This window comes from Stigmatopora nigra, chromosome 1, assembly GCF_051989575.1.
Source record: "Stigmatopora nigra isolate UIUO_SnigA chromosome 1, RoL_Snig_1.1, whole genome shotgun sequence".
Lineage (NCBI taxonomy): Eukaryota > Metazoa > Chordata > Actinopteri > Syngnathiformes > Syngnathidae > Stigmatopora > Stigmatopora nigra.
In genome coordinates this window covers 15,606,220-15,634,163 of record NC_135508.1, presented here as the reverse complement: position 1 = coordinate 15,634,163, position 27,944 = coordinate 15,606,220, and the positions used below count along the sequence as shown (strand labels likewise).

The following is a 27,944-nucleotide window of genomic DNA, read 5'->3' as shown; positions in this document are numbered from 1 at the left end:
TCAAAGGTGTATAAATCCAGGAAGGAGTTTCATTAGGCTATTGACGTCCAATTCATTTTGAACGCCTGGCATAGTCAAAACAGAGTGGACGTCTATCGCCGTCAATGTTTGGAGTAAGTGAGTGTTTTGTATATATCGAGAAAAAGGCTTGTTCGGTTGGTCTTCGGATCCCGAGGCGCCTCCAATGGAATCAAGCACGCTCAGGTTAGTGGACACGCCCACAGACGGAGGAGGCATACGCGCACACCAAGATCGGCTGCTCAGACAGCCGCCTTACCTTCGCCCCTTTGGGACTTGAGTTGAGCCCCCGCTTTGCTGGACACGGACGGACGGACAGACGGACGGACGACCTACCTGAAGAAAGAAACTCTACCTGCGAAGAGGACACCGGCGATTCGCCAGTAGTTCTTCTAAAAAAGGCAAGTCCACTCCATCCATTAGCTTCCATTATAACACATGATCAAGTATAAGGGGAGAAAAGTATGTTTATCAGACGATTCTTTGCTATTGCAGCTGTAAGAAGTAGCTTTTTTTTATTTAATTCTAATCAAAATTTCTGAAAAGCTTTATCCTCACATGGGTCACGGGGGGTGCTGGAGCCCATCCCAGCTGACTTCGGGACAGAGGCGGGGGACACCCTGAATTGGTGGCCAGCCATTCGCAGGGCACAAGGAGACAAATAACTATTCATGCTCGCACTCAATTTAGAGTGTCCAATAAGCCTATCATGCATGTTTTTGGAATGTCGGAGGAAACCGGAGTACCCAGAGGAAACCCACGCAGGTGGGGGAGATATACATATGTTGGATTGGATAACTTTATTCATCCCGTATTCGGGAAGTTTCGTTGTTACAGTAGCAAAAGGGTGAGGATGCAGAAATAGGAAAGGCATTTTAGACATAAATAGATAGGTAATTAGTAAGTTAATAAGTAATATAATATACATGAATAAATAGATAAACGTGCTGCTGAAAAAAAATATAAATGTGTGTGTATATATATATATATATATATATTTATATATATATATATATATATATATATATATATATATATATATATATATATATATATATATATATATATATATATATATATATATATATATATATATATATATATATATATATATACTATATACACACACACACACACATATATATATATATATATATATATATATATATATATATATATATATATATATATATATATATATATATATATATATATATATATATATATATATATATATATATATATATATATATATATATATATATATATATATATATATATATATATATATATATATATATATATATATATATATATATATATATATATATATATATATATATATATATATATATATATATATACACATATATATATATATATATATTTATATATATTGGATTGGATAACTTTATAACTTCATTCATCCCGTATTCGGGAAATTACATTGTGGCAGTAGCAAGAGGGCGATTAGACAGAACAGCAAAGCAAATAAAAGTAAATGGAATCATCAAAACATTAAGACATAAAAGCAGCAAAAACACAAAACGAGCAAGAGTGGACGGAGCTACCGCGGCCGCAGAACCTTTCTTCATTCGTCCCTCCCAGTCAAAATGGATTGGACGTCTAGTGCCGTCAGTGGCAGCCAATGACTTAAATGCGTGCACTCTTTTACGGATTATTATTAAAAACATAAAAGCAATAGGAATCTTCAGGTGAAATGTTGCCTCAATGGTCTTTCTTTAGAGTCATTGGTTGCAAGTCAAAACTACCCAGCAAGTAAGTAAGATTTGACTTTTAAACTGATAAATAAATAACAGTAGTGCCATTGTCATTTTAGATCATCCATTAGATTATAATATCATTCTTAAAATTTCCCCCTAGGAGAAACAATGACGAAGCATTGTCAAGTAACTGGCATTGAATGTACTACCAGTACATTCAAAGAAAATATGTTTTGGGCTTGCAAAAGTGAAAAAAAAACATCTCAATGTTGTCTAGCAGTTCTGTGAAGCGTGTTTTCATTTCTTAAATTCTGAGAATCTCTTAACTTCCTTAGCTGATCCTGAGGTAGCACTAGAAAGCCAGTCCCATCCTTGTGTAGTTCCTTCAGAATAAAACGACCACGTGATGGATTCCAAGTCACCGTACATACAGTCTATACCAGTGTTTCCCAACCTTTTGCATTGGAAAAAATCTCAAGGGACACCACCATCTGAAAATCTTTTCATTTAAAACTATGTCACCTATCTATAACAATAGTCATTCTCATCAAAGTTTTATCAGTAGGAATACATAAACCTCCAAAAACCAAATTTTCACACTAACATAATGTCAACAAAGGTTGATGTCTGTGGACCTTGAATAACTTTCGTTTCAAGTGATGCAAAAATAAGTAATGTTTTTAATTGGATAATTTTATGACTTTTATCCTGACTTAAATCTCCCAATAGTATTACAAAAAAAATGTTGTGCTCAGACAGACTTTTCATCGGCAAAAGTTGATGCCCTTGAAACCAAATAACTTCCCGTTCATGTTAGAGACAAATAAGCAAAAAAAATGACTGTTTCACAATTGGAATCTTGTAATAGTATACAGTGGTACCTCGAGATAAGAGCTTAATTTGTTCTGGGCTTGTATGTCGATTTACTCGTAACTCAAATTAATGTTTCCCATAGTAAAAACAGGATATTAGATCAGAAAAACATTTTATTTGTTCTAATTTGTCATCTATTAACAAAGTAACATATAAATATTGGTTTAATAGTACTAAAATGTGTTTAATAGTACTAAAATTAGACAGATTTCGCGGAAGGGAGAGACGGACACAGAGGGGGGAGGGCTAACATAAAAAAATTTAAATGAACTTGGATTACGATGCAGACACACTCAAAAAAAAATTCAATCTAACTTTATACTACACTTTCTTGGCTCTATTTGCCCCGCCTCCACTCTGACTTTCAGATGCAACCTACTGAGAGTTGATTGCTTTTGTCTTCCCTTCAAAATATTCCCTAAATGATGCACACAAATGTCCTCACAATAGTATAACGCACAACCACTTGACAACGAGAAGTAGTATATAGTCCTCGTATTAGCGATCTCTCTGCCATACGCACTGACTAACGGGAAAGAAATACTGAAAAAATACAACGCTCCGCCCAGTATAGACTCTCGTGTACGCTGTATGCTCGTATATCAAAACCTGTCTCTTATCTCAAGATAAATATTTGCCCGAAATTTCACCCGTACCTCAAATTGCTCGTATGTCGAGGCATTATTGTCATCTGTAATTTAACATTCATCATGTTTTGATTTTAACCTTGTAATAGTTCAATTTTGATCTTGTTATATTCATTCTCATTTTTCTTTCTGAATATGACATTGTTTGAATTCTTGCAATTTCCCGCGGCACATCTGACCATTGCTCATGGCACACCAGTGTGGTTGGGGAAACACTGGTCTATACTGTTTGACAGTTAAAAGCAATGGATCTTGTGACATGGAACAAAAGGATACTTTCTGAGCCTCAGGCTTGTTGCTACAGAAGACAATCCTCTGAAAACCAAATTACAGTCTTTTTACATTAGTCCAATTGCTTTAGATTAACGACCGTATGTGTGTATTTATGTACTAAAAGGCACTCTGCTGACCATCAAACTCTTTCAAAGAGAAAATTCCATTTTGTTTGAGTGAATTGAATATGGAAATTGTGAATCGGAAAATTAGGGTGGGAAAGACTTTCTCTATGAGGTGGATGTTTACATCCTTATTGAAAAGTTGTTAGATAAGAGCATGTCTGGATGGCTACATACTTTGACCCTACATGCAAGTTTATGAGCTGTGACAATTTACAGTACCAATACGTGGAAAAGTGGTTCATTATTTACAAGCTAACGTCATGGTTTGGGATGAACCTGTTGTATGAAACAAAGATATTGTAGAGAGCCAGTAGGTCAAACTTTATTTGATACTTCTGCTTTCATGCTAGGAGCAGATTGTTTTCTCAATCATTTCAGTAGAATTGATTTTTCTTATCTTATTTGAACTGGTAGTTCAATTTCAAATGGATTAGATGTCGATTTCAGCCATCGTAGCTATGGTTTCTTTTGGCAGGCTGCAAAACGAGGGCCGTCGGAATTCTTCAACCATCAAATGAATCGATCACTATTTTGATGGTTAATTCATTTGTATTTTTATTTGTTTGTGTTATTCATTATTTTTCTGTACCGCTTATCGTCACACTATCCCAGTTGGCTTTTGTCACACCATGAATTCGTCTTTTAATGTTTTTATTGCTCAATTTATATTGTTTTTATTAATTTTTATTTAAATAAACAAAAGGTCTGTAATTTTGTTCTCTTTATGTGCACATCGTTTTGTTTATTAAGTAGAAGAAAAAAAATACAAAACTTGTGGAGATGGTTGAATTATTTTATGAAAAATATCTTTCCATTAAAAAGACGTCAGGATTAAAAACATTTTTCAATTTTTAATTTATATTTCAATTTTTTTCTCATTAAAAAAGTTAAATGTTTGTTTATGTTTATTGTTTATTCATTAATTTCAAAGAAAAGGATGAATAAGCATTCTAAAACTAAAAATCATGGGAAACTCAATGTCCTCTTCTTTTTTTAAATTAAAATATGTCTCCGGTGAGTTCATATAACTAGCATTATTTCGACATATGGATCATGTTTGTAAAGTGAATTGGTTTTGCTTTAAAACACCAAATCATTCTGCCTTTACTATGACTTAACATTCAAAAGACATTTACCAAATATAATGATCCCACCACAGACCTGCCTTAAACGCCTTAGTATTAAAGTATTAAACTTAGTATTAAAATTGCTTTATATATATATATATATATATATATATATATATATATATATATATATATATATATATATATATATATATATATATATATATATATATATATATATATATATATATATATATATATATATATATATATATATATATATATATATATATATATATATATATATATATATATATATATATATATATATATATATATATATATATATATATATATATATATATATATATATATATATATATATATATATATATATATACGTAAAACTCGTTCTATCGCCTTTTGACTGTGATTTGACTTGGATCACATGCAATGCATGCGGATCTGAATGTACAAAATAGATTACCCTATCTACCCTCAGTTGTTATGTTGTCTCATGTGTGCCATCTGCTAGGTATTTAGTGTAGAAATTGACATGACATTAACCGCGACCCGTCGAGATAGATTTGACACTCGTCACATTACTGTCGACTTGGATAAATTCCGAAATCGTCTATCACCAAGCAGACATCCAGAAAGGATGCCGCATCCTTTATCTGATCAACTTTACGGCTATTGGACTGACAGATCATGTGATGACTCTGTTGAAGGTGTAAAAAAAAGATGTTGGCTGCCAATTGGGTCAATTTCAAAGATCCCTGTGAAACCTGGTGACTGTACAACGGCCATCAAGTGAGCGCTACCGAAGCTGATTAAAGTAAGAAGCTTTTATGCTCAGAAAAAAAAAACAGGTGGAGTCTAACTAACCTTAAGGGATGACCAACAGGCGACAGCTCACTTGGGAGCCACTCATAACATTGAAATGGTAGGTCATATTCTATTGATTTCTGACAGATTTTATTATTATTATTAACCTCAAAGATTATTGCACGTACACGAAACAATGACTAACTCGTTCCCAGCACCGAACCATGAGAGATTAATCAGATTTGCTCTAAAATTGTAGTATTTATGTTGATCACTTAGTGATCCTGGTATAGAAATACACTCAAGAAAGCAATCAACGACTTTCCTTTTGTTATGACTGCTCTAAAGGAACATTTTTCACATTTAAAATATTTATTCTTTCAATAGCATTAAAGAAACATTTTTACGAAAAAGCTCGAACACATTTTTTAATGGTTAAAGTTAAAAGGACTGCAGCCCGTTGGGGTGAGTGGTTAGCGTGTTGGCTTCACAGCTCTGAGGTCCGGGGTTCAAGTCCAGGTCTGTGTGGACTTTGCATGTTTCCCCCCAGGCCTGCGTGGGTTTCCTCCGGGTACTGCGCTTTCCTCCCACATTCCAAAAACATGCATTGTGGGCTGATTGGACACTCTAAATTGCCCTTAGGTATGGGTGTGAGTGTGCATGGTTGTTCGTCTCCTCGTGCCCTGCGATTGGCTGGCCACCAGTTCAGGGTGTCCCCCACCTCAATTGGCTCCAGCACCCGACACGACCCTGATGAGGATAAAGCGGTTCAGAAAATGAGATGAGAGATGAGTTAAAAGGCGATTTGCGACCGCAAAAAGTTTTTTAGCGTTTTGATACGGTATTTACAATCGATGTGGGAGGAAACCAGAGTACCTAGAGAAAACCCACGCAAGCCCAGCAAGAACATGTAAACTCCACACACCTAGGCCCGAAACAAGGACGCAGAACCAAGTTAACATATGACTCCTTTTTATTAAGTTATGATTAACTGAAAATCTTAGTTCGATAACAAGTTTTTATTTATTTTCCCCTCCCAGTCAAAATGGATTGATGCCTAGCGGCGTCACGGGCAGGCTATGAGTTAACACATCTGCTGCAATTGACGGTGATAGACATCCAATCCAGTTTGGCTGCGGAACGGACAGGGATTGGATGAATGTAACAGTGAAACACGACTTTAAAAATTTGACAGATGGGCCGGGTCAGCACAAGATACGAAACATATAAAAAAGTGCATCCGTTAACAGTACATATGAAACATAAACAGAAAAGGACTAAAGTATTAACATACTCATCACTCATCGTTAAAGTAAAATGTATAAAGTACAAAGTCAAGTAAAAAGGAATGTATTAAGAAATAATAAAATGTAATTAAAAAAAGATAGAGTGGCTGTAAAACCCGAAAAACAAATAAGAGTGGACAGAGCTACTGCCACTAGCTTCCTTGGGAAAAAAAAAAAATAAGATAAAAAATAAAATTAAAAAAACATTATTTGGACAACGTCGGCGGGCCGGATTAAAAGGCCTCGAGGGCAGGATGTGGCCCGCGGGGCGTAGTTTGCCCATGTCTGGTCTATACCTTTCAATGTCAGTGAACGGGTTTACAAGGAAATCCCCTGAAAATGCCTCAGGATTAATAGGAATTGACTGGAAATCTAAAGGAAATGACCCATGCGAGAGCAAAGCAACCCCCACGTAATTTCCCCAGAATATCCTTTTTATTTGTAAATTTGTTTTCAACCGATGGTACTCCATTTGGAGCTTACTCCTATGTTTTACAGTGATTTGATATTGGAGAGGGGGCGGATGTGTGTGGGGGGATGAGGGTGGTCATCCTTGTGATATGTCTCATGACTGGGGAAAGCTCCCGTTGCTGCGGGCCAACTTTCCCACAGAGTTATGAAAAGTCTGTTTGTTTGTGTTGACAGATTGAGCAAGGATGCTGCGGCTGCTGCTCTGTCTGCTTATGACATCAATTGGCTGCAACACACGACGACAACCGGACAGCCAATCCAGCGACGGACAAGCGGCAGGTGAGACCTAAACATGGCAGGGAGGGGGGACGAGGGAGGGGGATGCGGGACCATTGTGTCGGTATTGTCGTTTGCTGAAAGATGGAGAATGATATTTTGCTGAAAGATGGTGAATCATCTTTTTCAGACTTTTCTGTGAAAAATAAATTTACTTTCTGTTCCTGGTATTTTATTTTGAAATTGTCGGGGTAGAATTGCTTCCCCATTGGTTATCTCCCAACACCTTGCAGGTCTTTTTTTTTTTTAGCTTTAAAAAAGCTGCCTCTCTATGATGTGGCAACCAAGGAAAATGTTATTGTTTAATGGCTAAATAAATAATTTTCTTTTAATTGCTCTCTTTTTTTGCAGACATACATATATTTACATACACATATCATACATAATTGGGATACTTTTATAATGTTTAAAGTATTTATTGGGTAATCTCACCTCATTTTCTGAACCGCTTTATCCTCACTAGGGTTGCAGGGGGTGCTGGAGCCTATCCCAGCTGACTTTGGGCCAGAAGCGGGGGGCACCCTGAATTGGTGGCCTGCCAATCATAGGGCACAAGGAGACGGGGAACAATGCAGACTCACACCCATACCTAAGGGCAATTTAGAGTGTCTAATCAGCCTACAATGCATGCGTTTGGAATATGGGAGGAAGCCGAAGTACCCGTAAAAAAAAACCCACGCGGGCCCGGGGAAAAATGCAAACTCCACACAGGTGGACCAACCTGGATTTGAACCCGAGTTCCCCACTGTAAGGCCGACGGCTAACCACTAAATTGCCGGGCCTTCCTATTGGGTAGTCTTAAAGCCTATATTTGTTTTTTTCCTTTTGGGCTCAATCAATAAAAAATGTTTGTTTTGACCATCATACTGGAGCAGTGTAGTATAGTTGCGCTCTAACACGCAGATTTTAACCCAATTTCACAAAGCGCCAAGCAGGTGCAGTTAGATTCATCTGGCACTTTATTAGGTACACCATGCTAGTACTTTGCTGGACCTCCTTTCACCCCCAGAATTGCCTTAATCCTTCGAGTTACTGGAATCATTCCTCCGAGTATTTGCGCCTTATTGACATGAAAGTGTCATGCGGTCATGGCAGATTTTTTTTGTGCTGCTTTGGAATAATTCAAACTTTATGCCATGTCCCGCTACCCCGCTGATTATTGGAGTTATTGCTGCCTTTCTATCACATTGAACCAGTCTGGCCTTTCCCCTCTGACTTTGGACATTTTTAGGGCAACTCTCGCTCACTGGATGTTTTCTTATTTTTTTGAACATTCTGATTCATCATCAGTTTCTTAAATACCGTATTTTCACGACGCACAATTTTTATAAGGCGCACCGCATTATAAGGCGCACCCTCAATAAATGAAATGTTTTCTATATATAAGGCACACTGTATTATAAGGTGCACTGTATTATAAGGCGCACTGTCTATTTTGGAGAAAATTTAAGACTTTTAAGAGCGCCTTATAGTCGTGAAAATACGGTAATTGCTATTGACTTCCAGGTATGATGCACTCACTACACAGTCACCTCTAGAGCCAGCCATTGTTGATGTTTTGGATTTTTTTGTATAAAATCTTGCAGTGGGGGAGGAGCTATATGATGGAAGATTTTGTAAACTAAGATGGCATCTGCATATTTAACAGTATTGTCTCAGTTCAGGCGCTAGTGTTTTTTTAATATCCGACAGTGGTGGTTTTTTCGCTTTCTGTTTTCTGTTTTTTCCAAATATAAGGCGCACTGTCTATTTTGGAGAAAATGTAAGACTTTTAAGTGCGCCTTCTAGTCGTGAAAATGCGGTACTCAGACCAGCTCTGAGTCTGATGCTGGGTTTGAACAGCAGCAGATCGCCTCGACCATAGCTACAGGCCTAAATGCATTGCATTAGTGCCATGTGATAAACGGATTACATTTCGTGATAACATGGAGATGGAAAAATTTGGTTAATAAACTTGCAGTGCCCGGTATGAATCTTGTTGTTTTATTGTTTTCTCGCTGATCTTTTTTTAGATTTTCACATCCCACCATGATTATTAAATGACACAGTTTTGTTTTTCTTCAGGTGAAGCCATTGGTCAGGAAAAAAATATTCTTTAAACATTTTTACAATTTCTGTGGTATAAAACTGCTTAATAATAATCCCAGTTGCATAAAGGTTTCTAATACATTACAGCATTTCTGTCAAAACATTTTTGCAGACTTTTTGACCACCTACAAACAAGAGAAATTGTTCTTGTATTTTTTGTTATCGTTTTGAGATATTTATCTTAGTCCTTACCAATGACGGCAATAGACATCCACTCCATTTTGAAATTGAATGGACTTTTTTGTCCTCAATTCCAGTTTATGAGTCAAAATGTTGCTCTACCTCAGGCATCAATTGTCGTCAATGGCAATCAAAGAATTGAAAAATAATGCTCACTGCAAACATTGAATCCAAGCAAAATATCTAACAAAAATTAAATGTTTAAATTCTAAGGGATGTAAATTGTTTAAATTAAAAATATTTTTCCTATATTACTTACAGATAATTTAGCTAATTGATGAAAATAAATCAATCAATAAAAAAAATACAGTTTAATTGGTTCACCATAAAATTGATTTAAATGTCATACTTTTTTAGGACAAAATATAACTCCAAAAACTTGACTGAGACAGGCTGGCGATGAATGATCGCTGCAAGCCTTTCCGCCTGCTTGACTCGGTGACGGTTATCTTTCTGAAATGGCGCGGTGGCCGCCATGTTCCCGCCTGCTGCGGATGGACATCAATTTCGCTCGGTGGGCCGTCTTTCTTTGCGCGTGTTTGACGAGGCGTGTCAACGGCCCGAGGTTATTCAACAAGAGAGATGTCGAAGCTAAATATTCAATGCTGAACCTCCACTAAGCGTAGGTTTCATGTCTGATCCACTAATATGAATGTTAACGTGCATGCAGTGTGTGCTTGACTAATCCAGTGTTTTCCAACCACTTTGCCGTGAGCATTGTGCTGCAGGAAATTGCAAGAAGTCATACAATGTAATAATAAGAGAGAACAATTAATATGAATTTAACAGCATTAGAACTTAACATTTGCAAGTTAAAATCAAAATATATGATTAACTTTTATTTATTGATTGTACTATTACAAGATTCAAATTGTGAAACACGCATTTTGTTGCTTATTTTTCTCTAACGTGAACCAAAAGTTGTTTGGTTTCTAGGGCATTACGTTTTGGCGATGTAAAGTGTGTGTGTGTGTGTGTGTGTGTGTGTGTAATATTAGGAAATTTAAGTAACATTTGGAGAAAAGTCATAAAATGCGATTAAAAACATTAATATACTTATTTTTGCATGGCTTGAACTGTTTTCAGTTGTTCAGGGTTTGCAAACATGAACTTTTGGTGACATTAGGTCATTTAGAATATTTTGATTTTGGAGGTTTATGTGATTCCTGGTGATAAAACATTGATGAGAATAACTCTTGTTAATATATGTGACATAGTTTGAAATTAAAAGATTATCAGATGATGGTGTCCCTTGAGATTTTTTTCAGTGAAAAAAAAGTGTGCTGCTACTCAAAAAAGGTTGAAAAAAACTGTACTAACCTGAAGATTCCTCACCTGCAGGCGGGGTTACCGTGACAACCAGGCCTCTTATCTACCACTGCCGCTCGCCCAACATGGAGGTGTTCACCTGCAGGTGGCATCCACTCACCAACCTGACGGAAGGGGAAGAGATCAACTACGTGCTCACCTATTCCAAAGAGTAAAAAGAATACTTCTTATCTTTCTGAATAGAAAAGGACAAGCAATTGTCCATTGGTTTGAATTGATTTTTAATTGGTTTCATTCAGCAAAGAGCCTAAAGGGGAGTGTCCGGACTACAAGAGCGCCGGTCCCAACAGCTGCCATTTTGACAGCAGCCACACAGCCATATGGAACATCTACTGCATGAACGTCACGGCTATCACGGCACGACAAAACTTTACGTCGCCAGAGCACTGCTTTGATGTGGCTGACATTGGTAAGTGCGGCAAAATGAAAAGATTTGAAAGCAGTAACATGAGTCAATGTATCAGATAATAGATATTTCATGGAGTGTATGAAAGTGAATGTGCATAAAATCCCACAATATCTAAATATTTTTAAATCAAATGTAGCTAGTGCACCCCGGCAGATGAGTTGTTACCACGCCAGCCTCAGTGGGGTCGTTGGTTCAAATTCAGGTCGCTCCACCTGTGTGGAATTTGCATGTTCTCCCTGGGCCTCCGTGGGTTTTCTCCTGGTACTCCGGTTTCCTCCCACATTCCTAAGATATGCATGGTAGGCTGATTACACATTCTAAATTGCCCCTAGGTATGAATGTCAGCTTGAATGGTTGTTTGTCTCCTCGTGTCCTGTGATTGGCTGGCCACCAATTGAGGGTCAGCTGGGATAGCCACCGGCACCCCTTGCGACCTTAGTGAGGATAGAGCGGTTTGGAAAGTGAATGAACAAATAAAAATTTATTTGAAGGATCCATTCTAAAAGTTAATAATCTAAATAGTAAAAACTTGGAGAAAAGAATAATTTGTATTATAAATTATTAACATCATTTAAAAAGAGGAGTAATAAAATATATAAATAATTCTAAATACAATACAATTATTTTACTAGTTATGCTACATAATAGTTTAAGTTAGTTTAAAAAAAAGTTTTTTTCTTCATTCATTGCCTATTTACCTGGGATACCTCATTCTTTCAAATCAGAGTCCAAGGCAAATGATTGGACGTTATATTTTCCGACCCTTTTCACAGTTCAGACCGAAGCGCCCATCAACCTGACGTATCAACTGATGAAGGCCGGAGGGGACGAGATAGGCCATGACGTACAGCTGTCCTGGGTCTACCCGAGACCCGGCGACCTCAAGTACGGCTGGATCACGTTAGTGTACGAGCTGCAATACAGACGAGTTAGTGAGCCCGACAAGTGGAAGGTACAAGAAGAATGCAATACGAAATAGGACTAAAGTTGGGAAGAAAATGTTGAAATTGTCACATCGACGGCAGGTCAAGAGTTTACTACGGGAGCCTCAAGTCAAACTGCTGGGACTTCCCATGGACGACTATGTGCTTCGGGTACGCTGCCGCTCGCACAATTACGGCATCTGGAGCGACTGGAGCCAGCTGGCGATGATGAGCATTCCTTCCCAGGCTCCGGCAGGTACAATGAACTCACTGACGTTAATGTCCTCACGTGTGGAGTTGTCCCAGTGGGGGGTGAACATGTATCGATTTGATACAAAAAGGCAAAAAAGCACAGCACGCAAATGTGACACACACATGGCAGGGTACAATTTTCTTGCCACAAGCCACTGATCAGCTGACGGAACAAAACAAACACTGTCAACTATTTTTTTTCAGAATTTATCTAATCTCGTCTTTTATTTTTGTATCATTTCTTTGCTGAAGTAGACAAACTGCTGGTCCTAATTCTGGTGACAAGTGCAGGCATCGTGGTGTTGCTGGCTATCGCCTTGCGTGTCTCGCCACAATGTGTCATGTGAGGATTTACCTTCCTTTTCGTCATGTGAAGCCAAAGTCTGAGTGTGCTTTTCGCTGAATTCTTGCGTCCAACTGCTTTACTTTACAGAGTGAAAGAATATTTCTTGCCACCTATCCCAAGACCGCGCATTATTGGAATTGACTCACTGCATTTGAAGGTATCTGAGTTAGAGTTTGATTTATCTAATGAGGGACTTATTAATGAACATATTCATAGTCATGTTAATGAACATACATTTGTACATATGTAAGATTGTAGCCAAGAGCTCATTTCCATCTTTAGTCCCTTGTGTAGGTTGAAAATAAACCATGACACATACACACACATACACACACACGTAGCACAGTTTCAGACAGCGTTGTGATCGCAATTTTGTTTGTTTAACAACAGCCAAGCTTTAAGATGATTGGCAAAGAAGTTCAGAGAAGGGAGTTCACGTATGTTAATTAGTATTGAGTTCCTGGTATGTGAGGCATGGACAGAGAAGGTGCTTTGGCGGAATGCACTCTTTTTGAAGGGAACTACACAGTCACCTCTAGAGCCAGCCCTTCTTTATGTGTTGGACTTTTTTAGTACAAAATCTAGGAGTGGAAGAGGAGCTTTGTGATGGAGGATTTTGTAAACTAAGTGGAATCTGCATATTTAACAGTCTTGTCCCAGTTCAGCCGTTTTTTTCTTTTTTTTAATATCTGACAGTTGTAGTGCGTTTTTGGGCTTCTGTCCAATGCTTTTTGAGCTTGCTTATAAATTGTTTCAAATGGTTTTAGAGTTGTTTTGCCGGCCGATCACTAACTTGTTAGGCAGTAAGTCATGTCTGATATGATCATTGACTCAAAATATAGTTTTGCTGACTTGGGCGTTGGATTGTTTCTAATGAACCTAAAATTGGACAAATTGGATTTAATTTTATTCAGTGTTTTTTTGTTACTGATTGTTTTTAGACAAGTTGAGAGTCAAGTGTGATCCCGAGGTATTTAAAGTCTTGGACTACATAGATTTTTTTTCCCTGGACAAAAACTTTGGGGTCACTGTTATTTGTCACGCTTTTTGAGAAGTATTACTTTCAGACCGTCTTAGATATGTTTCAGTGTAAATGGGATTTTTCCAAGCCAGTTATTCACACTTGGCAGCCCAGCGGCTGAGTATGTTCAAATCTAGGTGGGTTCACCTGTGTGGAGTTTGCCTGTTCTCCCCTGCGTGGGTTTTCTCCAGGTACTCCGGTTTCCTCCCACATTCCAAGGACATGTATGGTAGGCTGATTGGAAACTCTAAATTGCCATTTAGGTATGAGTGTGAGCGTGAATAGTTGTCCGTCTCCCTGTGTCCTGCGATTGGCCGGCCACCAACATTCAGGGTGCCCCCTGCCTCTGGCCCGAGTTCAGCTGAGATAGGCTCCAGCACCCCCCAAGATCCTAGTGAGGTTAAAGTGGTTCAGAAAATGAGATGAGATGACTTATTCACACTTGTCATTGTATCTGTGAGTTCCTTTGCAGCATGTTTTTTTGTCTTTCGTGTGGACATATAGAATGGCATAATCTAGGACAATTAATCACTTGATAAACCTAAGTGAACATTTTCCAAATGTACGGCTAACATCAACTCTTTTATAAGGGTATAATTTTTGTCCCCTTTTTTGTGTCCTCAGAAGGGGAATTTAGAAGAAATAAACCACCACCTGAATAATTTCCACAGCTACTTCCCTCCCAGTATCATCGACAATGAAGTTTGGGAACCAGTACACCTCGACAGCATCAGTTTCACCACGCCCAAAGAGTCACCCAGTCAGACGATAGATGCCTTCACCGTCCAGCAAGACTTGCCCACTGGTATCCACCATCAACTCTCAACAACATACGTGCAAAGCCCCTACTGCGTGGCACCTCCTCAGGGCTTCCCGCCAACGTCCAGGCCCATCACAGAGGGAAGTTATAGCACCATGAGGCAGCCAAGTGCACCCCCGCCGGCTGCCTCCACCGTCGGACCACTGCAGGAGCTCTACAGCTGTGTGCAGCTCACGGACAGCGACGGGGTGCAGTTGGTGCCGTGCCTGCCGCCGGCCTACTGCGAGCTCCCGCAATTCCCCAAGTTGAATTCACACGAGAAGGAGGAAAATGAAGAGAAGATGGCCGAGTAACAAACCCGAAAGGAAGGTAGGGCTGTAACCAATGAGAGCTACTAAGATAAAATCGCAACTGGATTTGGCCAACAAGAAACTGTCAAATAAGACAATTTTTTTTGTTTTTATGGACCGGGTAAATGCTGGATATTGTCTGGTTCGCAGAGAAGTCAGTGACACTCGTTTGACGCTCCAATGGTGAGAAACACTGATTATGTCCAACATTGTGCTCTCAATTGTCATGAAACTGGATTGGAATGAGGAAGTTTACAGCAGTCATCATGATGACAGAGGTCTCATCTCATTATTTCTCATCATCTCATTTCCCATATCGCGCATCCTCGAAAGGGTTTCGGGGGTTACTGGAGCCTAACCCAGATGGACTTGGTCGAAAGGCAGAGTACACACTAGACTGGTCGCCAGTTAGCCATAGGGAACATAGAGAGAAACAACCATACGCACTCACAATTATACCACCACCAGCGGGAATTGAGCCCGTGACTGCCGGCATCTAAATCAGGCGAGTGAACCTCTACGCCACAAGGCAGCTGATGATGGAGGCGAAAGTGCTTAATGTCATTGAAAGCTCACAACATCTGGGTGAGTGCTTCTCCAATGTTTGCTACACCTGTTCCTCCTGTGGAAGACAAAAGTATGACAGAATTAAAATTGTTAAAATGACCTTTTTTAAAACAATTCATCAAATACAGTTTCGTTATATTCAACTTAAACTGCAAAAGATTGATACTTATAAAATAGACACCAACATGTTCATCCCAGTAGAAAGAATTTACTAGAAAAACTGAATTTCATTCTTCTGAAATGTGATGGTAGCGAATACATACATCTTTTGTAAAAATGTAAATAGTCTTGTGGTGTAATGACTTGAAGTAACCTAAATTCAGATTCGTCTTGGTGCAAAGTTTCATTTGCCTTACTTTGGTGCGGACAGGTGCGGGTTTGATTCCTGACGCTGGTGGCCGTATGATTTTTAGTGCGGATGGTTGTTTGTCTTTCTGTGTACTAGGTACCAGTTTAGGGTTTAGTCCGGCTTTTGCCCAAAGTCAGCTCGGTCAGGCTCCAGAAAAAAACCTTTCGGGGATGTGCAGTATGGAAGATGAATGAATGAATACTAAGCAGTGTCATTTTTTTGTGTTTCAAAATTGTTTTCTCCATTCTCAGAGCTGTAAGGAAAAAAAAATCACATATCTCCTTAAATTCTTTGAGCTACCATCTTTCACATGAACGTAATTCATACTGTTTCTATCCCTTAAGTACAATATTTAGTATAATTTTCTCACCAAAGCCAAGTAAAAGGTAGTAACATAAATCCTCATCTTTTTTAAACATTTTGGCCTAGATCAGATTAGATAAGAACAATTTTTCATCCCGCAAGACAGACACAGAAGACATTGTAGACCAAGGTAAAAATACTGGAGCCACACACAGGAAGTACCCACGGTGAGGACCTTCTGCAGACTGAGACTGAGGTTAAATATGCAGAATCACTCTTTCAAGCTGATCCTCAAAGTCCCTAGGTAGTTATTTCTTAACGTGTCTTCAACGGTGGCCCTCAAAAAGGATTCTTTAAAGTGGAAAAGGGTTTGAAAAGATTTGAATAAGCAGACATTGATTTATGTATTTATGTGTGATATCTATTTCGTTCCAAGCACAAATGTATTGACGAGTGATCAGATATTGTCCTGTCTTTAGTGGCCGGTGATGTACTTCATTTTTAAAATCACTTTTTGACCTGCTTTTTAATATTTATTTTGTCGTGGTTTGTCGGAAAACTTTTGGTTTTAATTTCAATCCGTCTTTTCTGACAGCAGTTTTGGAATGTTTTCACTGCCTTTACATTTCCTTGAAATTTCAGCCTTTCACATCCAATTGATCTACGGCTTCTTTGTACTTTACTATCTCTTCTCAGAAATTTTGAAGAGGCTTATTGTATAGGGCAAATAAATGTGGTAACATCAACAAATGAGACACGTTGATCCCTCCACACTAAAGTGATTGTTAACTATCATATGGTTGGCCTTAAGTACTTAACGATGCTGCATTGGGATTATAAATAGCAGACAATGTTGTCAGCTGTCAGCTGACTAACAAAGACCATTTTGTTGTGAAACTCTTCTCCGGGAAGCAAGAACTGACTGAGGATTGATGGTCCAAGTATTCTGTTTGTAAATCTGGATTATTTAATGAAATTAAGAAAAAAAGATTCCAAACAAAATGCTGGTAGAAAGAGTAGCCTGAAGGGAGTCAATTCATTCGTTTTTTTAAATCCAAAAGGCAAATCAGTGTTAACTCATAGTATTAACTGAGTACATATGTGTTGTAATACTTGGTAAAGAAGAAAATGTAAATTATAAAAGTATTACTAATGACAATAAATGACTTTGGAGACCCATTAAGTTTGCTATTTAGAGCTACTACAATGAATTCACAAATGAAAAGAATCAACATCTATTTTAATAATTTGGTAAGATTCTTGAGGGAAATTGTTATAACAAATAGAAAATAGAAACAGAAAATAGTCTATAAAATTCTTTTGAGTCTATAAAAATCTAATTTTTCTCATCTCATCTTGCTGGGGGTGCTGGAGGCCATCCCATCTGACATCAGGCTAGAGTCAGGGGACGACACCCTGAATTGGTGGCCAGCCAATCACATGGCACAAGGAGACGGACAACCATGCACATTCACACCCATACGATAAATACAAAGTACAAATTGAGAATTAATTTTTAAAAAAGTTACTATATATATATATACATATATATATATATATATATATATATATATATATATATATATATATATATATATATATATATATATATATATATATATATATATATATATATATATATATATATATATATATATATATTTCTACTTATTTATATTGTTAATAAGAAGCAAAAATTTAAACAGTAGATTCATCTTCCGCTTTTTAAAAATGAGGAAAAAACGAATATTCTGTATTATTTTCTAGATTACACAAAAACTACTTATTTTACTTTTTTAAGGGCAAGCCCCAGAGAAAAATATTCTTTCTTCAGTCTTTCACTTGAAACCAAATAAATGTTATTTATCGGTAAATTACATTTCAGCCAAACAACCAAAAAATGGGTTCTTCATGGGCCACACAAAAATGAGGTCCCGGGCGAGATCTGGCCCATGAGCCTGGAGTTTGACACCTGCAGACAATAGGAACGTTATGCATGGTCAATTTAAAAACAATTTTCAGAGTAGATCTGGTTTGTATATCACTGTCCACGACAGTCAATGAGTGAGATGTGTTATGATAAAGGTCCCAGTGCGAGGGTGTCGGGTGTCGGGATCCCCTGTATGATTGGGCGGGTGGTAAGGGTGTCACAAGGGGGTGGAGGGTCATGCCAATTTTAGCGTGACCACCGCCAGCTGGACAAAGCACACCGATGGACCCAACTGCCGGGGGCCAAGGTAGGAGATACACTTGGTTTGTTGTTTTCCTTCTTCTAAGAATACTGGAATGCTTTTATATGTCTAAATTTTATGTCATTTGATGAAATGATCTGTACCGACGCCACTGAGACTTGCGACACAGCTGTCGTTTAAAAATAGATCGGCTGTGAGGCCTAAAGCATTTGGAGTCTTGTACATAGATATCATGATGAGTTGAAACGCACTCAAAGTACCAACAGGAGTGAAATGTGATGAATCATAATTTAAAGTCAGTCCATGACCGTCCATGTTGACTGATAAGTTTCACTGTTGGAATGTTTTTAGAACTTTTTCATCCCCCAAAAGTTAGATGCTGTCAAACGGATGAGTATTCAATTGTTTTGGCCTGACTTTACATGTAGAGAGATAAATTCATGGTTTATTTATGGTAAATAAAAATCTTATTTTAAGTGAGATTGGGTAAATTTCCAGTTCATATTAAATTTCGTCTTGCCGAATATGGGAGTCACAACTAAATTATTCCAAGGTTAAAGGCAATTAATTTCTATGGCAACTCCCTGTTAAAGAAAATCTGAATTGGAAAATTCAAGTCAACCAATTTGACTGTTCAAGTTTTGATACAAAACTAAAATAAAAGCATTGATGTAAATTCAACATTTTCATAGAAATTAGACTTCCATGTATGTAAATATTTAATGACTCTAATTGTGATGTTAAAGAAAATTCGGAAACAAGTTGAGAAAGTTTATTAACTTATAGTACTTGGCATTGATAGACATCAAATCCATATCAACTAGCAAACTAGGTGTCAGTGATCATGTTTCCCTGCCATTGACGGAGATAAATGTCTAATCTAGAAACAATCACTGCCAGACTAATTCCACTATAAATGGAGTGGTCAACTATTGCTGTCAATGACAATCTCAGGCCAGGCTGGAGCCTATCCCAGTTAACTTCGGGGATACCCAGGGGCAATTTAGAGTGTCCAATCAGCCTACCATGCATGTTTTTGGAATTTGGGAGGAAACCGGAGGATCCAGAGGAAACCCACACAAGCCCAGGGAGAACATGCAAACTCCACACAGGTGGACGTGACCTGGATTTGACCCCAAGACCCCAGAGCTGTGAGCCTGACATGCTAACGACTCGCTCCTCCGGGTCACCGTACAATCTGCAATTTGTAAAAATATTTGCTCAAAACTTTAAGCTTGAAACAATTTTAGCTGGGTTGGCTTTGTGGCCCGGGCCTTGAATTTGACACTTGTGTTTTAACCCATCCTTTATGTATACAGTAGTTTGAACAGGGGGTGTAAATGAACCAATTTTATGACGACACCATTTCTATTCTTTGGACAACAATACAATATTTGCCGATATCCAAAATTAAATAGAAGTGTATTTCATTTGTGTAGCATTGCACATCTAATTTTGTACTGTTTTGTTATTTATTACTAATTAACATGCACGTTTGGGCTAATCGGTTTCAGATTTTGCCGACATGGCGTCTGCCAGCGAGAACGACGATCAGACAGTGCCAAACGGAGTGGATGAGGACAGCGGCATCCAGGGGATTCAGTCTCGTTACCTGCGTTGTTCATCACCCAGGTATCCTCTTTGAGCACTTTAGACTACCTGTTGACGACCCTTCCTAAATTGAACTCTGCCCATTCCAGCCTTTCCATGATGTCAGAGTCCAGGTTTTCCGCCATCTCTGGCTCAGATGCCGCCAGTATCTTTATGGAGCCGATTCACTTGTCATCGGCGGTCGCCGCTAAGAAGATCATCAACGAAGGTGAGACACGGTAAAACCGGGTAAAGGGTAAGAGAGATATCGCATTTGATCAGTTGAGAGGTCTCCGAGAGGGCCCCTGAATGCCACAACCTGAACTATTAAAAGATTTTGGTTTTGAAAGAATCCGGAAAGCTTTACAAGTTCTCAGAGTCAGCAACTTGGGCCCTGACTGTGTCCATTTCTGCTGCCAGCGGGACGCCAACGCACAACACACGTAATAGCAAGATAATTGAAAGGCTGGTAGATAAAACATGGATTCATATCAAGCTGCTGCTGCGAGCCCAGTAAATCTGAAGAGGAATGCGATTGGTGTCAAATGAGCCAATTAACTGTTAAGTAGGCGACAGTCTGGATTCCTGCACCGCCTAATGAGCTGAGGCGATGACTTGAGCGAGATGAACCGGATGTCAAGAGCTGCATGCGGATGAGCTCGTCTGTCCTGAATTCATCTTTTGGAACGTCAATAAAGCATGATAAGCTTGCCAGGCTTAACATACACCTAATTGAGCCCTCAAATATTGTTAAGGATAAATTCCGCTTTTCTGAAATCAGCAGAACTGCCGCCTCGGGGTGTCCGCACGGAGTCCATCCCAGAGTCCATGCTTGAAACCGCGGAGCAGTTGATGGTCGAAGACCTCTACAACCGAGTGCGGGAAATGATTGATGATCGTAGTCCTTACAACACTCCGTGTGTGCTGGACATCCAGAGGGCGATGGTTCAAGATCGCCTGGAGGCTCCGAGCAGTGCTGTGGATGAAGTGTGGCCAAACATCTTCATTGCTGAGAAGTCAGTGTCAACCATACCTTTTCATTCTTTGCCTGTCACTCCAAAATTTCCTTAAAAAATAACCCCGTAGCGCATCCTCCTCACAGCTCTGGGGTCCTGGATGTAAATCCAGGTCACATCCACCTGTGTGGAGTTTGCATGTTCTTCCAAGGCCTGCGTGGGTTTCTTCCGTGCACTCCAGTTTTTTCCCACATTCCAAAAAACATGCATGATAGGCTGATTTGACACTCTAAATTGCCCCTAAGTATGGGTGTAAGTGTGCATGGTTGTCCGATTCCTTGTGCCCTGCGATTGGCTGCCCACCGATTCAGGGTGTCCCCCGCCTCTGGCCCAGGGTCAGATAGGCTAGGCTCCAGCACCCCCCGTGACCTTAATGAGGATAAAGCAGTTAAGAAAATGAGATGAAATAAGCCTCTGCTTTTCAGGTTTTTTTCCCACTACACTTTTATTAACACTAAGTAATAAATGAAAAACGTGATATTTGGCAGTAATTATAATAATAGGAATGTAAATCCGTACTGAAGTTTGCTTCTTCTCATAAGTAGAATCTAGTTGTTACTGCCAATCAAGGGAACAAACTTACTGGATAGGTGTCATGTTCCTTTTATTGGATTACGTATTTGATATTTGCAATATTTTGGCCACTCCACCTGGTGCCTGTAGTTAGCTGGGATATGCTCCAGCATCTCCCATGACCCTTGTGAGGATAAGCAGTTCAAAAAATAAATAAATAAATTAATTAATTAATTAATATTGTCCTATAATCACAGTACCAAGTTTCTAAATGCATAGTGTGAGCTTTTTCTCGGGTGTCAAAGTTATCATTTTAGATATATGATCATGAGGACAAACTTACTTTCCCAAGTCAAGAAAAATGTTTAAAGCCATTATATTTATCTATTACTTAATCTAATCCTATGTATAAATTCACATAGGCTTGCACATTTAATCGTGGCTACGTATTTTACAGAAATAGAAAACTAGAAGCAGGGAAATAAATTTGCTGCACCTATTCTTTTGTAAAACTGTCTGTTATGAAGTTTAGTATGTTATGTGATTCACAACTTTCTTCTACTATTTTAAAAATGGTTACAGTAAGAAGGTTTTGCACATTTTGTGAGGTAATTTTTGAAAACAAATGTTCCCATAGTTATAAGGAACAGCAGAGAAATAAATAATACCCGCCAATTTACCTTTAATTTGAACTTTTTAATTTATTATTCAATTTGGTTGTTAAAGGGAGAAAAATTGCATTTTATGGGCATTCCAGGCGTTTTTGGAATTTAGATTTTTACTTGCAGCTTGGTCTCAAGATAAACCAATTTACTCAGAAGCCCCATGTCTAGTATTTTGCACGTAGATTATTTGAAATTGGTCTGATTTAAAACTTCTTGCAATCCTGGAATGACTCCCATTTAGGTATGAATGCCAGTTTTATTCTACAATGCAATAATGCATCAAGTGACTTTGAAATTGAAAGATATATTTTCAATATTTTTTTGGGGGTTGAACCAGATCTGTCGCCGTCAACAAGGGCCGGCTGAAGCGAATGGGGATCACACACGTCCTCAACGTTGCACACGGCACGGGCGTCTACACTGGTGAAGCCTTCTATTCTGGAATGGGTGTGCAATACATGGGTGTCGAAGTGGATGACTTTGTTGATGCTGACATCTCGCCACACTTTCGGCCCACCGCTGAGTTCTTAGACGAGGCTTTGCTGACCCACAAAGGTAAGAGTCCGATGTTAGCAGTATTGATGCAGATGAAAAGACCTTGTTGTGTTTTTTTGGAAATGAAAATCGGATTTAGTCACATCATTGGCCTTGGTCACAACTTATGTAACTTTCAGTAATAGATACTAAATAAATGTCTGTTTTATACTTAGAAATGAGGTAAGCGGAATCAGCCTTTTATTAACATTTGTACTGTGTGGTAGATTAATAGTCATTGAATGTTTGTTTATTCATTTTCTGATCTGCTTATCCTAACAAGGGTCACGGGGGGTCTGGAACCTATCACAGCTGACTTCAGACCAGAGGCGGGGTCACTGTACCGGTGGCCAGCCAATCGCAGGCCACAAGGAGACAGACAACCATTCGTGCTCACACTTGTACCTAGGGGCATTTTAGAGTATTCAACCAGCCTATCATGCATGTTTTGAGGTGTAGAAAAAAAACTGAGCCGAGTTTTTTTCATCTTTTATGATCAACATTTTCTTCAAATTTGAAGGAGAACGGACAACTTTGCCAATTGTAGTAAAAGTTCAAATATTTTGTCAATTTTCAAAGCTCCTCAAAAGGCTATAAAAATCTCACAGGATGTCTCAAGCACACAGTAAATCAAAATGCTACAAATATCTCACCGAATGTGTCAAGCATACAGTAAATCAATATTTGTAGAACTGATTGTTGTCCTTTTCCTTTGCAGGCAAAGTCGTGGTGGTTTCTATGATGGGAGTCAGTCGATCAGCTGTTCTGGTGGCATCCTACCTGATGATTTTCCAACACATGACCATCATGGAGGCACTGACCGCCTTAAGGAAAAAACGGCCTATCAACCCAAACGAAGGTTTTCTCAAACAATTGCGACAGCTCAACGAGGACCTGTTAGAGGAACGGGATGATGACGAAACACTCAGTCAATGTTCCGTCATAGATGCACGCACTCGTGCCGCTATCTTTGGCGAGGATGACGACACGGATAAGGATGACGCGCAAAGTATGATGGAGGTGAAAGCAAACTCCATTATGATGGAGGAGGAAGAGGATGGCACCAGTGTGATGAGCAGTGTGGCCACCTCTGTGGCCATGGAGGAGCTCAATAGCAGATCCGGAGTTAAGGGAATTCAACCGTCATGTGGTGTTGGTGAAAAACCAATCCTCCCCGAGCAGGTAGCGAGTGGGGAAGATGTCGAGGAGGAAGAGGGTCTTGATAGAATGATCCACGAGTGGCAACGGAGGAACGAGCAGTATCAAAGTGATGAATGGTGGGAGGCGCAGCTAAACAGCGACAATGAAGACGGGGAGTCACCAGACGGCGATGTGGAAAGCGTCGCCAGTGTGGAGGTTCGGGCCCTCAAGGAACGTTTAAAGCGCCGCGGTAGACGTCCTCCGTCCGACGTCGCGTCCACATCGAGCTGCACCAGTTATGGTGACATCTGGAAACAAAGACTGCAAGAGATTGAAGAGGAGGCTGCTGCTCGGTATCAGAAAAAGGGTGACAGTGACGGCAAGGAAGACGATGGTAAACATCAACAAGAGAGAAAGAAAAAGTTAGATGACGAGATGGAGAGTATCCTGTCAGGCGGTTCGTCTATGTACAACTTCTGCCAGAAGAACAAGGAAAAGATGACACCCTTGGAGCGCTGGCGGGTCAAAAGGATCCACTTCGGATGGAACAAAAAGGACCGTGAAGACGGAGAGAAAAGTTCTATCGGCGATAACGAGAAAAGTGATGGCGCCGAAGCATCGACGCCGGCCTTCGAAGATGTCAACCTGACGGCCTACCAGGCTTGGAAAAGAAGGCAGCAGAAACGATTTGGCGAGGAGAACGTGGAAGAGATTCTGGAGATGAGCCGAGGTGAGGACTCTGCTGCCATCAAGCGGAGGCAACGCCGCGAAGAGATTCTGGAACGTTCGAAAAAGACGTTAGAAGAAAGTCAATCCATGTGCGGGTGGGAGAATGAAAGCTGCGTAAGTGGTGCTACCATTCCTCTATCCGCCTTCTGGGCCGGTGCTGGAGTAACCGGAGCGCCCACTGCGGTCAATGACGACAACATGTCAATGATCAGCGGACAATCGTCCATTCGATCATCTGCATCGCAAGCCTGCGGTACCAGATCGTCACACGCTAGTTTCCAGCCTCCTCCCATCGTCCCTGTACCGACCGTCCCAGGTCCCTCCGGAGAACCCATGGTAAACCTCGCCAGCATTCAGAACTGGATCGCTAACGTGGTTTCTGAAACCATCAAACAGAAGCAGAATGAGATGAGCCTACCTCCTCCCTCACTCGCAGGATCGCAGATTGGCTTTGGCACCCCGTCCAGTGTGATTGGAAGCCGTGTTGGAGATGACGATAAAGCATCCGTGTTGAGTGGACGGTCCTTCTCCAGTAGCGTTTCACAGACTCGTGGCCGCCCAGAGTCGGTTCTCTCTGCAGGCAGTTACAATAGTGTCAGCTCCAGAGGGTCTAAAAATAAAATCACCACTACTAGTGTCCCTCTGTTCAGTCTTTTCCAAGACCAGGTCAACTTAGGCAAACTGGACGAAATGGACCGAGAGATAAAGTCTGAAATGAAAAGCAAGATGGCAATTTACGAGAAGAAGAAAATCCTGGAAGACAACAAGCGGAGCACTTTGTACAAGAAGAAGAAACCAAAGGAGGATGAAGATGAAGAGGAGGTGAAGAGCAAAGAGGAGGAACTACTTGAAGAAGCAAAGAAGAAGAAGCCGAAACCTGTGAAGTCATTTGGTCTCTCAGGATGTCTGAACTTAAACCCGGCACTGGAGAACGACAAGAACACCAGTGTTGACGATTGGTTAAAAAGCGTCAGACCTCCTCCCAGGAAAGCAGCACCCTCCACAGAAGAAGATCTTTACGACGACTTGGATGGCTCCGCCTCACAGTTTGACTTCTCCAGCCGCAGGGTGTCGTGCACTGGCGAGGATGAGGACGGCCTGACATACAGCGGCGCCTCCAAATACATGCACCCATCTCGTGAAGACGACATTACCGGCAGCAGTAAAGCCAGGAGCTCATACAACGAGGATTACGAGAGTGACGTGCTGAGCTCCAGGAGAAAATTCCCATATCATTCGGAAAAAGGGGGGCGGGATCAACAAGGTGACGATGAAGAAGAAGACATTGCGGCGTTCATTGCCCAAAGCAGACAGAGGGCCAGAGCTCGAGCAGCCGCCGAGGAACCCGACGATGAGGTGCTTGCTGCATGGAGGGCACAATTGGAAGCCAAAAAGCAAGAGGAATCATAAATCATTTGACCAGGAAACAAATGAATACTTCTATTGACTGGTTGGCGATAAACACCTTTGACTGGCTTGAAAGCAAATTGTAAAGTGAATGTGTGGATGGATGTGACATGGCCTTTAAATACACAAATGTTGCTAACAAAATGTGTTCCCGTCTTTGTAATAATAGAAAACTACGGATTTAGAATAAAGAAAAAAAAAGAAAGAATTACCTGGATTATTTATATTTTCTAATTTAATCCTGGATAACGTCTCATTTTGTTCATTCATTTTACCCCACCAACCTAAATATGATAAAGTTAATTAAGAGTGTTGTAACTTTTACTCGGTTTTGGGATTGTGAGTCTTGAGCACATTTTGAGTGCGTTGGTTTTGACTCGTTGGATGAATATAGATTTTTTGAGTGTAGTACCCAATTTTTTTTGTGATATGACTCCAAATAATGGGGTGGGTAATAAACTAGAGAAGAACCCTGTAAGAGCGGACTTCTCCCTAACTAGCTAAATTCAAAATTCAAATTCTCATTACCCTAATTTATAATAACCTCATTCATTATAACACTTTTATTTTATCTTGTGCTATCGTAAACTCAAACAAATGCACACAGGAAAAACAAACAGACTTCTGCCCTCTACTAAATATATGGCAAAGATTGCTGTAGCTATGAAAGTGGGTTGGATCCGATAAGATCAGACTTTACTTTAAATTTTTAAGATACTTTTATACCGGATAAACAGCCACTAACTTCTATGAAGCACCATCAATTGGCCAATTTTTGAGTTCTTAACCCTCTTGTACAAGCTATTTTTGTAACAAAATGTAACGTTATAATGTGACATAAATCTTGCATTCCTTTTGGAGACTTAACTACTCCCGTCATCACGGCAATATCACAAGCTTACCTGACAGATTAGTTACTCTCACTTATAGTATTTAACTTTAAAGTGCAAAATACTTTGCAAAAAACCTTTTCAAACTGTTTGTTTTCAACTAAATATTTCTTCTACTATAAAGTGCAATTTCCAGAGTTGTGTGGGATTGATTGGCTCTAATATGGGTCACTTCCTGCAGATTTTTCATCATTTTAAATCAACTGGAAAATGTCAAGAATCTATAGAAAGCGACTCCAAAATTCTCCAAAAATGGACAAGAATTGATCCGCAAGTACCCGAAGATTTACGAGTAAGTAGGCAAAACCTAGGAAGGGCAAATGAACATATGTTCATCCTACCCTCCCAGTCCAAATGGATTGAACGTCTGGTGCCGTCAATGGCAGTCAATAATTCATTGAGGAAGCAACCCAAAAAGTAATTGGAAGTAAACTATAATCTACAGGAAGTGACCCATAAGAGTGCAAAGCATCCCCAAATAATTTCACCAAAATTTAACTTTCAACGGCCCGGTGCTGCGAGTGGTTAGTTTGTTGGCCTCACAGCTCTGGGTTCCTGTGTTCAAATCCAGGTCACGTCCATCTGCGTGAGTTTACATGTTCTCTCTGGGCCTGTGTGGGTTTCCTCTGGGTACTCTGGTTTCCTCCCACATTCCCCCAAAAAGACATGCATGGCAGGCTGATTGGACACTCTGAATTTCCCCCTCTAAATTGGTATGGGTGTGAGTGAGCATGGTTGTCCGTCACCTTGTGCACTACGATCGTCTGGCCACCAGTTCAGGGTGTCCCCCGTCTCTGGCCCAA

At 39.7% G+C, this 27,944-nt stretch overlaps 2 protein-coding genes across 4 annotated transcripts; both read left to right on the top strand.

The window, feature by feature from the left end:
- The first annotated feature begins 268 nt into the window (after positions 1-268).
- Positions 269-15,446, top strand: crfa4 (cytokine receptor family, class I receptor 4). Of its 3 annotated transcripts, none has more exons than XM_077732948.1 (9): positions 269-419; positions 7,487-7,591; positions 11,198-11,336; positions 11,425-11,594; positions 12,368-12,546; positions 12,620-12,773; positions 13,025-13,112; positions 13,203-13,272; positions 14,761-15,446. In XM_077732948.1, exons 2-9 carry the CDS (start codon positions 7,498-7,500, stop codon positions 15,247-15,249), a joined length of 1,383 nt encoding a protein of 460 aa, XP_077589074.1. In that variant the 5' UTR covers positions 269-419; positions 7,487-7,497; the 3' UTR covers positions 15,250-15,446. The 3 variants fall into 3 exon arrangements, with proteins under 3 accessions (XP_077589074.1, XP_077589062.1, XP_077589066.1); XM_077732936.1 differs by having other exon boundaries at positions 13,022-13,112; XM_077732940.1 differs by lacking the exon at positions 269-419 and adding an exon at positions 5,531-5,673 and having other exon boundaries at positions 13,022-13,112.
- A 3,197-nt stretch (positions 15,447-18,643) lies between these two features.
- Positions 18,644-26,404, top strand: styxl2 (serine/threonine/tyrosine interacting like 2). Its single transcript, XM_077721473.1, has 6 exons — positions 18,644-18,702; positions 20,172-20,289; positions 20,358-20,476; positions 21,032-21,263; positions 22,779-22,996; positions 23,694-26,404. The coding sequence occupies exons 1-6, from the start codon at positions 18,678-18,680 to the stop codon at positions 26,252-26,254; spliced, it is 3,273 nt and encodes a 1,090-aa protein (XP_077577599.1). The 5' UTR covers positions 18,644-18,677; the 3' UTR covers positions 26,255-26,404.
- Positions 26,405-27,944: the final 1,540 nt, after the last annotated feature.

Excerpts from the sequence above, each read along its gene's own strand:
- crfa4 (XM_077732936.1), top strand. The coding sequence starts at position 7,498 with ATGCTGCGGCTGCTGCTCTGTCTGCTTATGACATCAATTGGCTGCAAC. Across the intron at positions 7,592-11,197 it reads CAGCGACGGACAAGCGGCAG|GCGGGGTTACCGTGACAACC; the intron begins GTGAGACCTAAA and ends CCTCACCTGCAG. Across the intron at positions 12,547-12,619 it reads GTGAGCCCGACAAGTGGAAG|GTCAAGAGTTTACTACGGGA; the intron begins GTACAAGAAGAA and ends CATCGACGGCAG.
- styxl2 (XM_077721473.1), top strand. The coding sequence starts at position 18,678 with ATGGACCCAACTGCCGGGGGCCAAG. Across the intron at positions 20,477-21,031 it reads TAAGAAGATCATCAACGAAG|AACTGCCGCCTCGGGGTGTC; the intron begins GTGAGACACGGT and ends TGAAATCAGCAG. Across the intron at positions 22,997-23,693 it reads GGCTTTGCTGACCCACAAAG|GCAAAGTCGTGGTGGTTTCT; the intron begins GTAAGAGTCCGA and ends TTTCCTTTGCAG.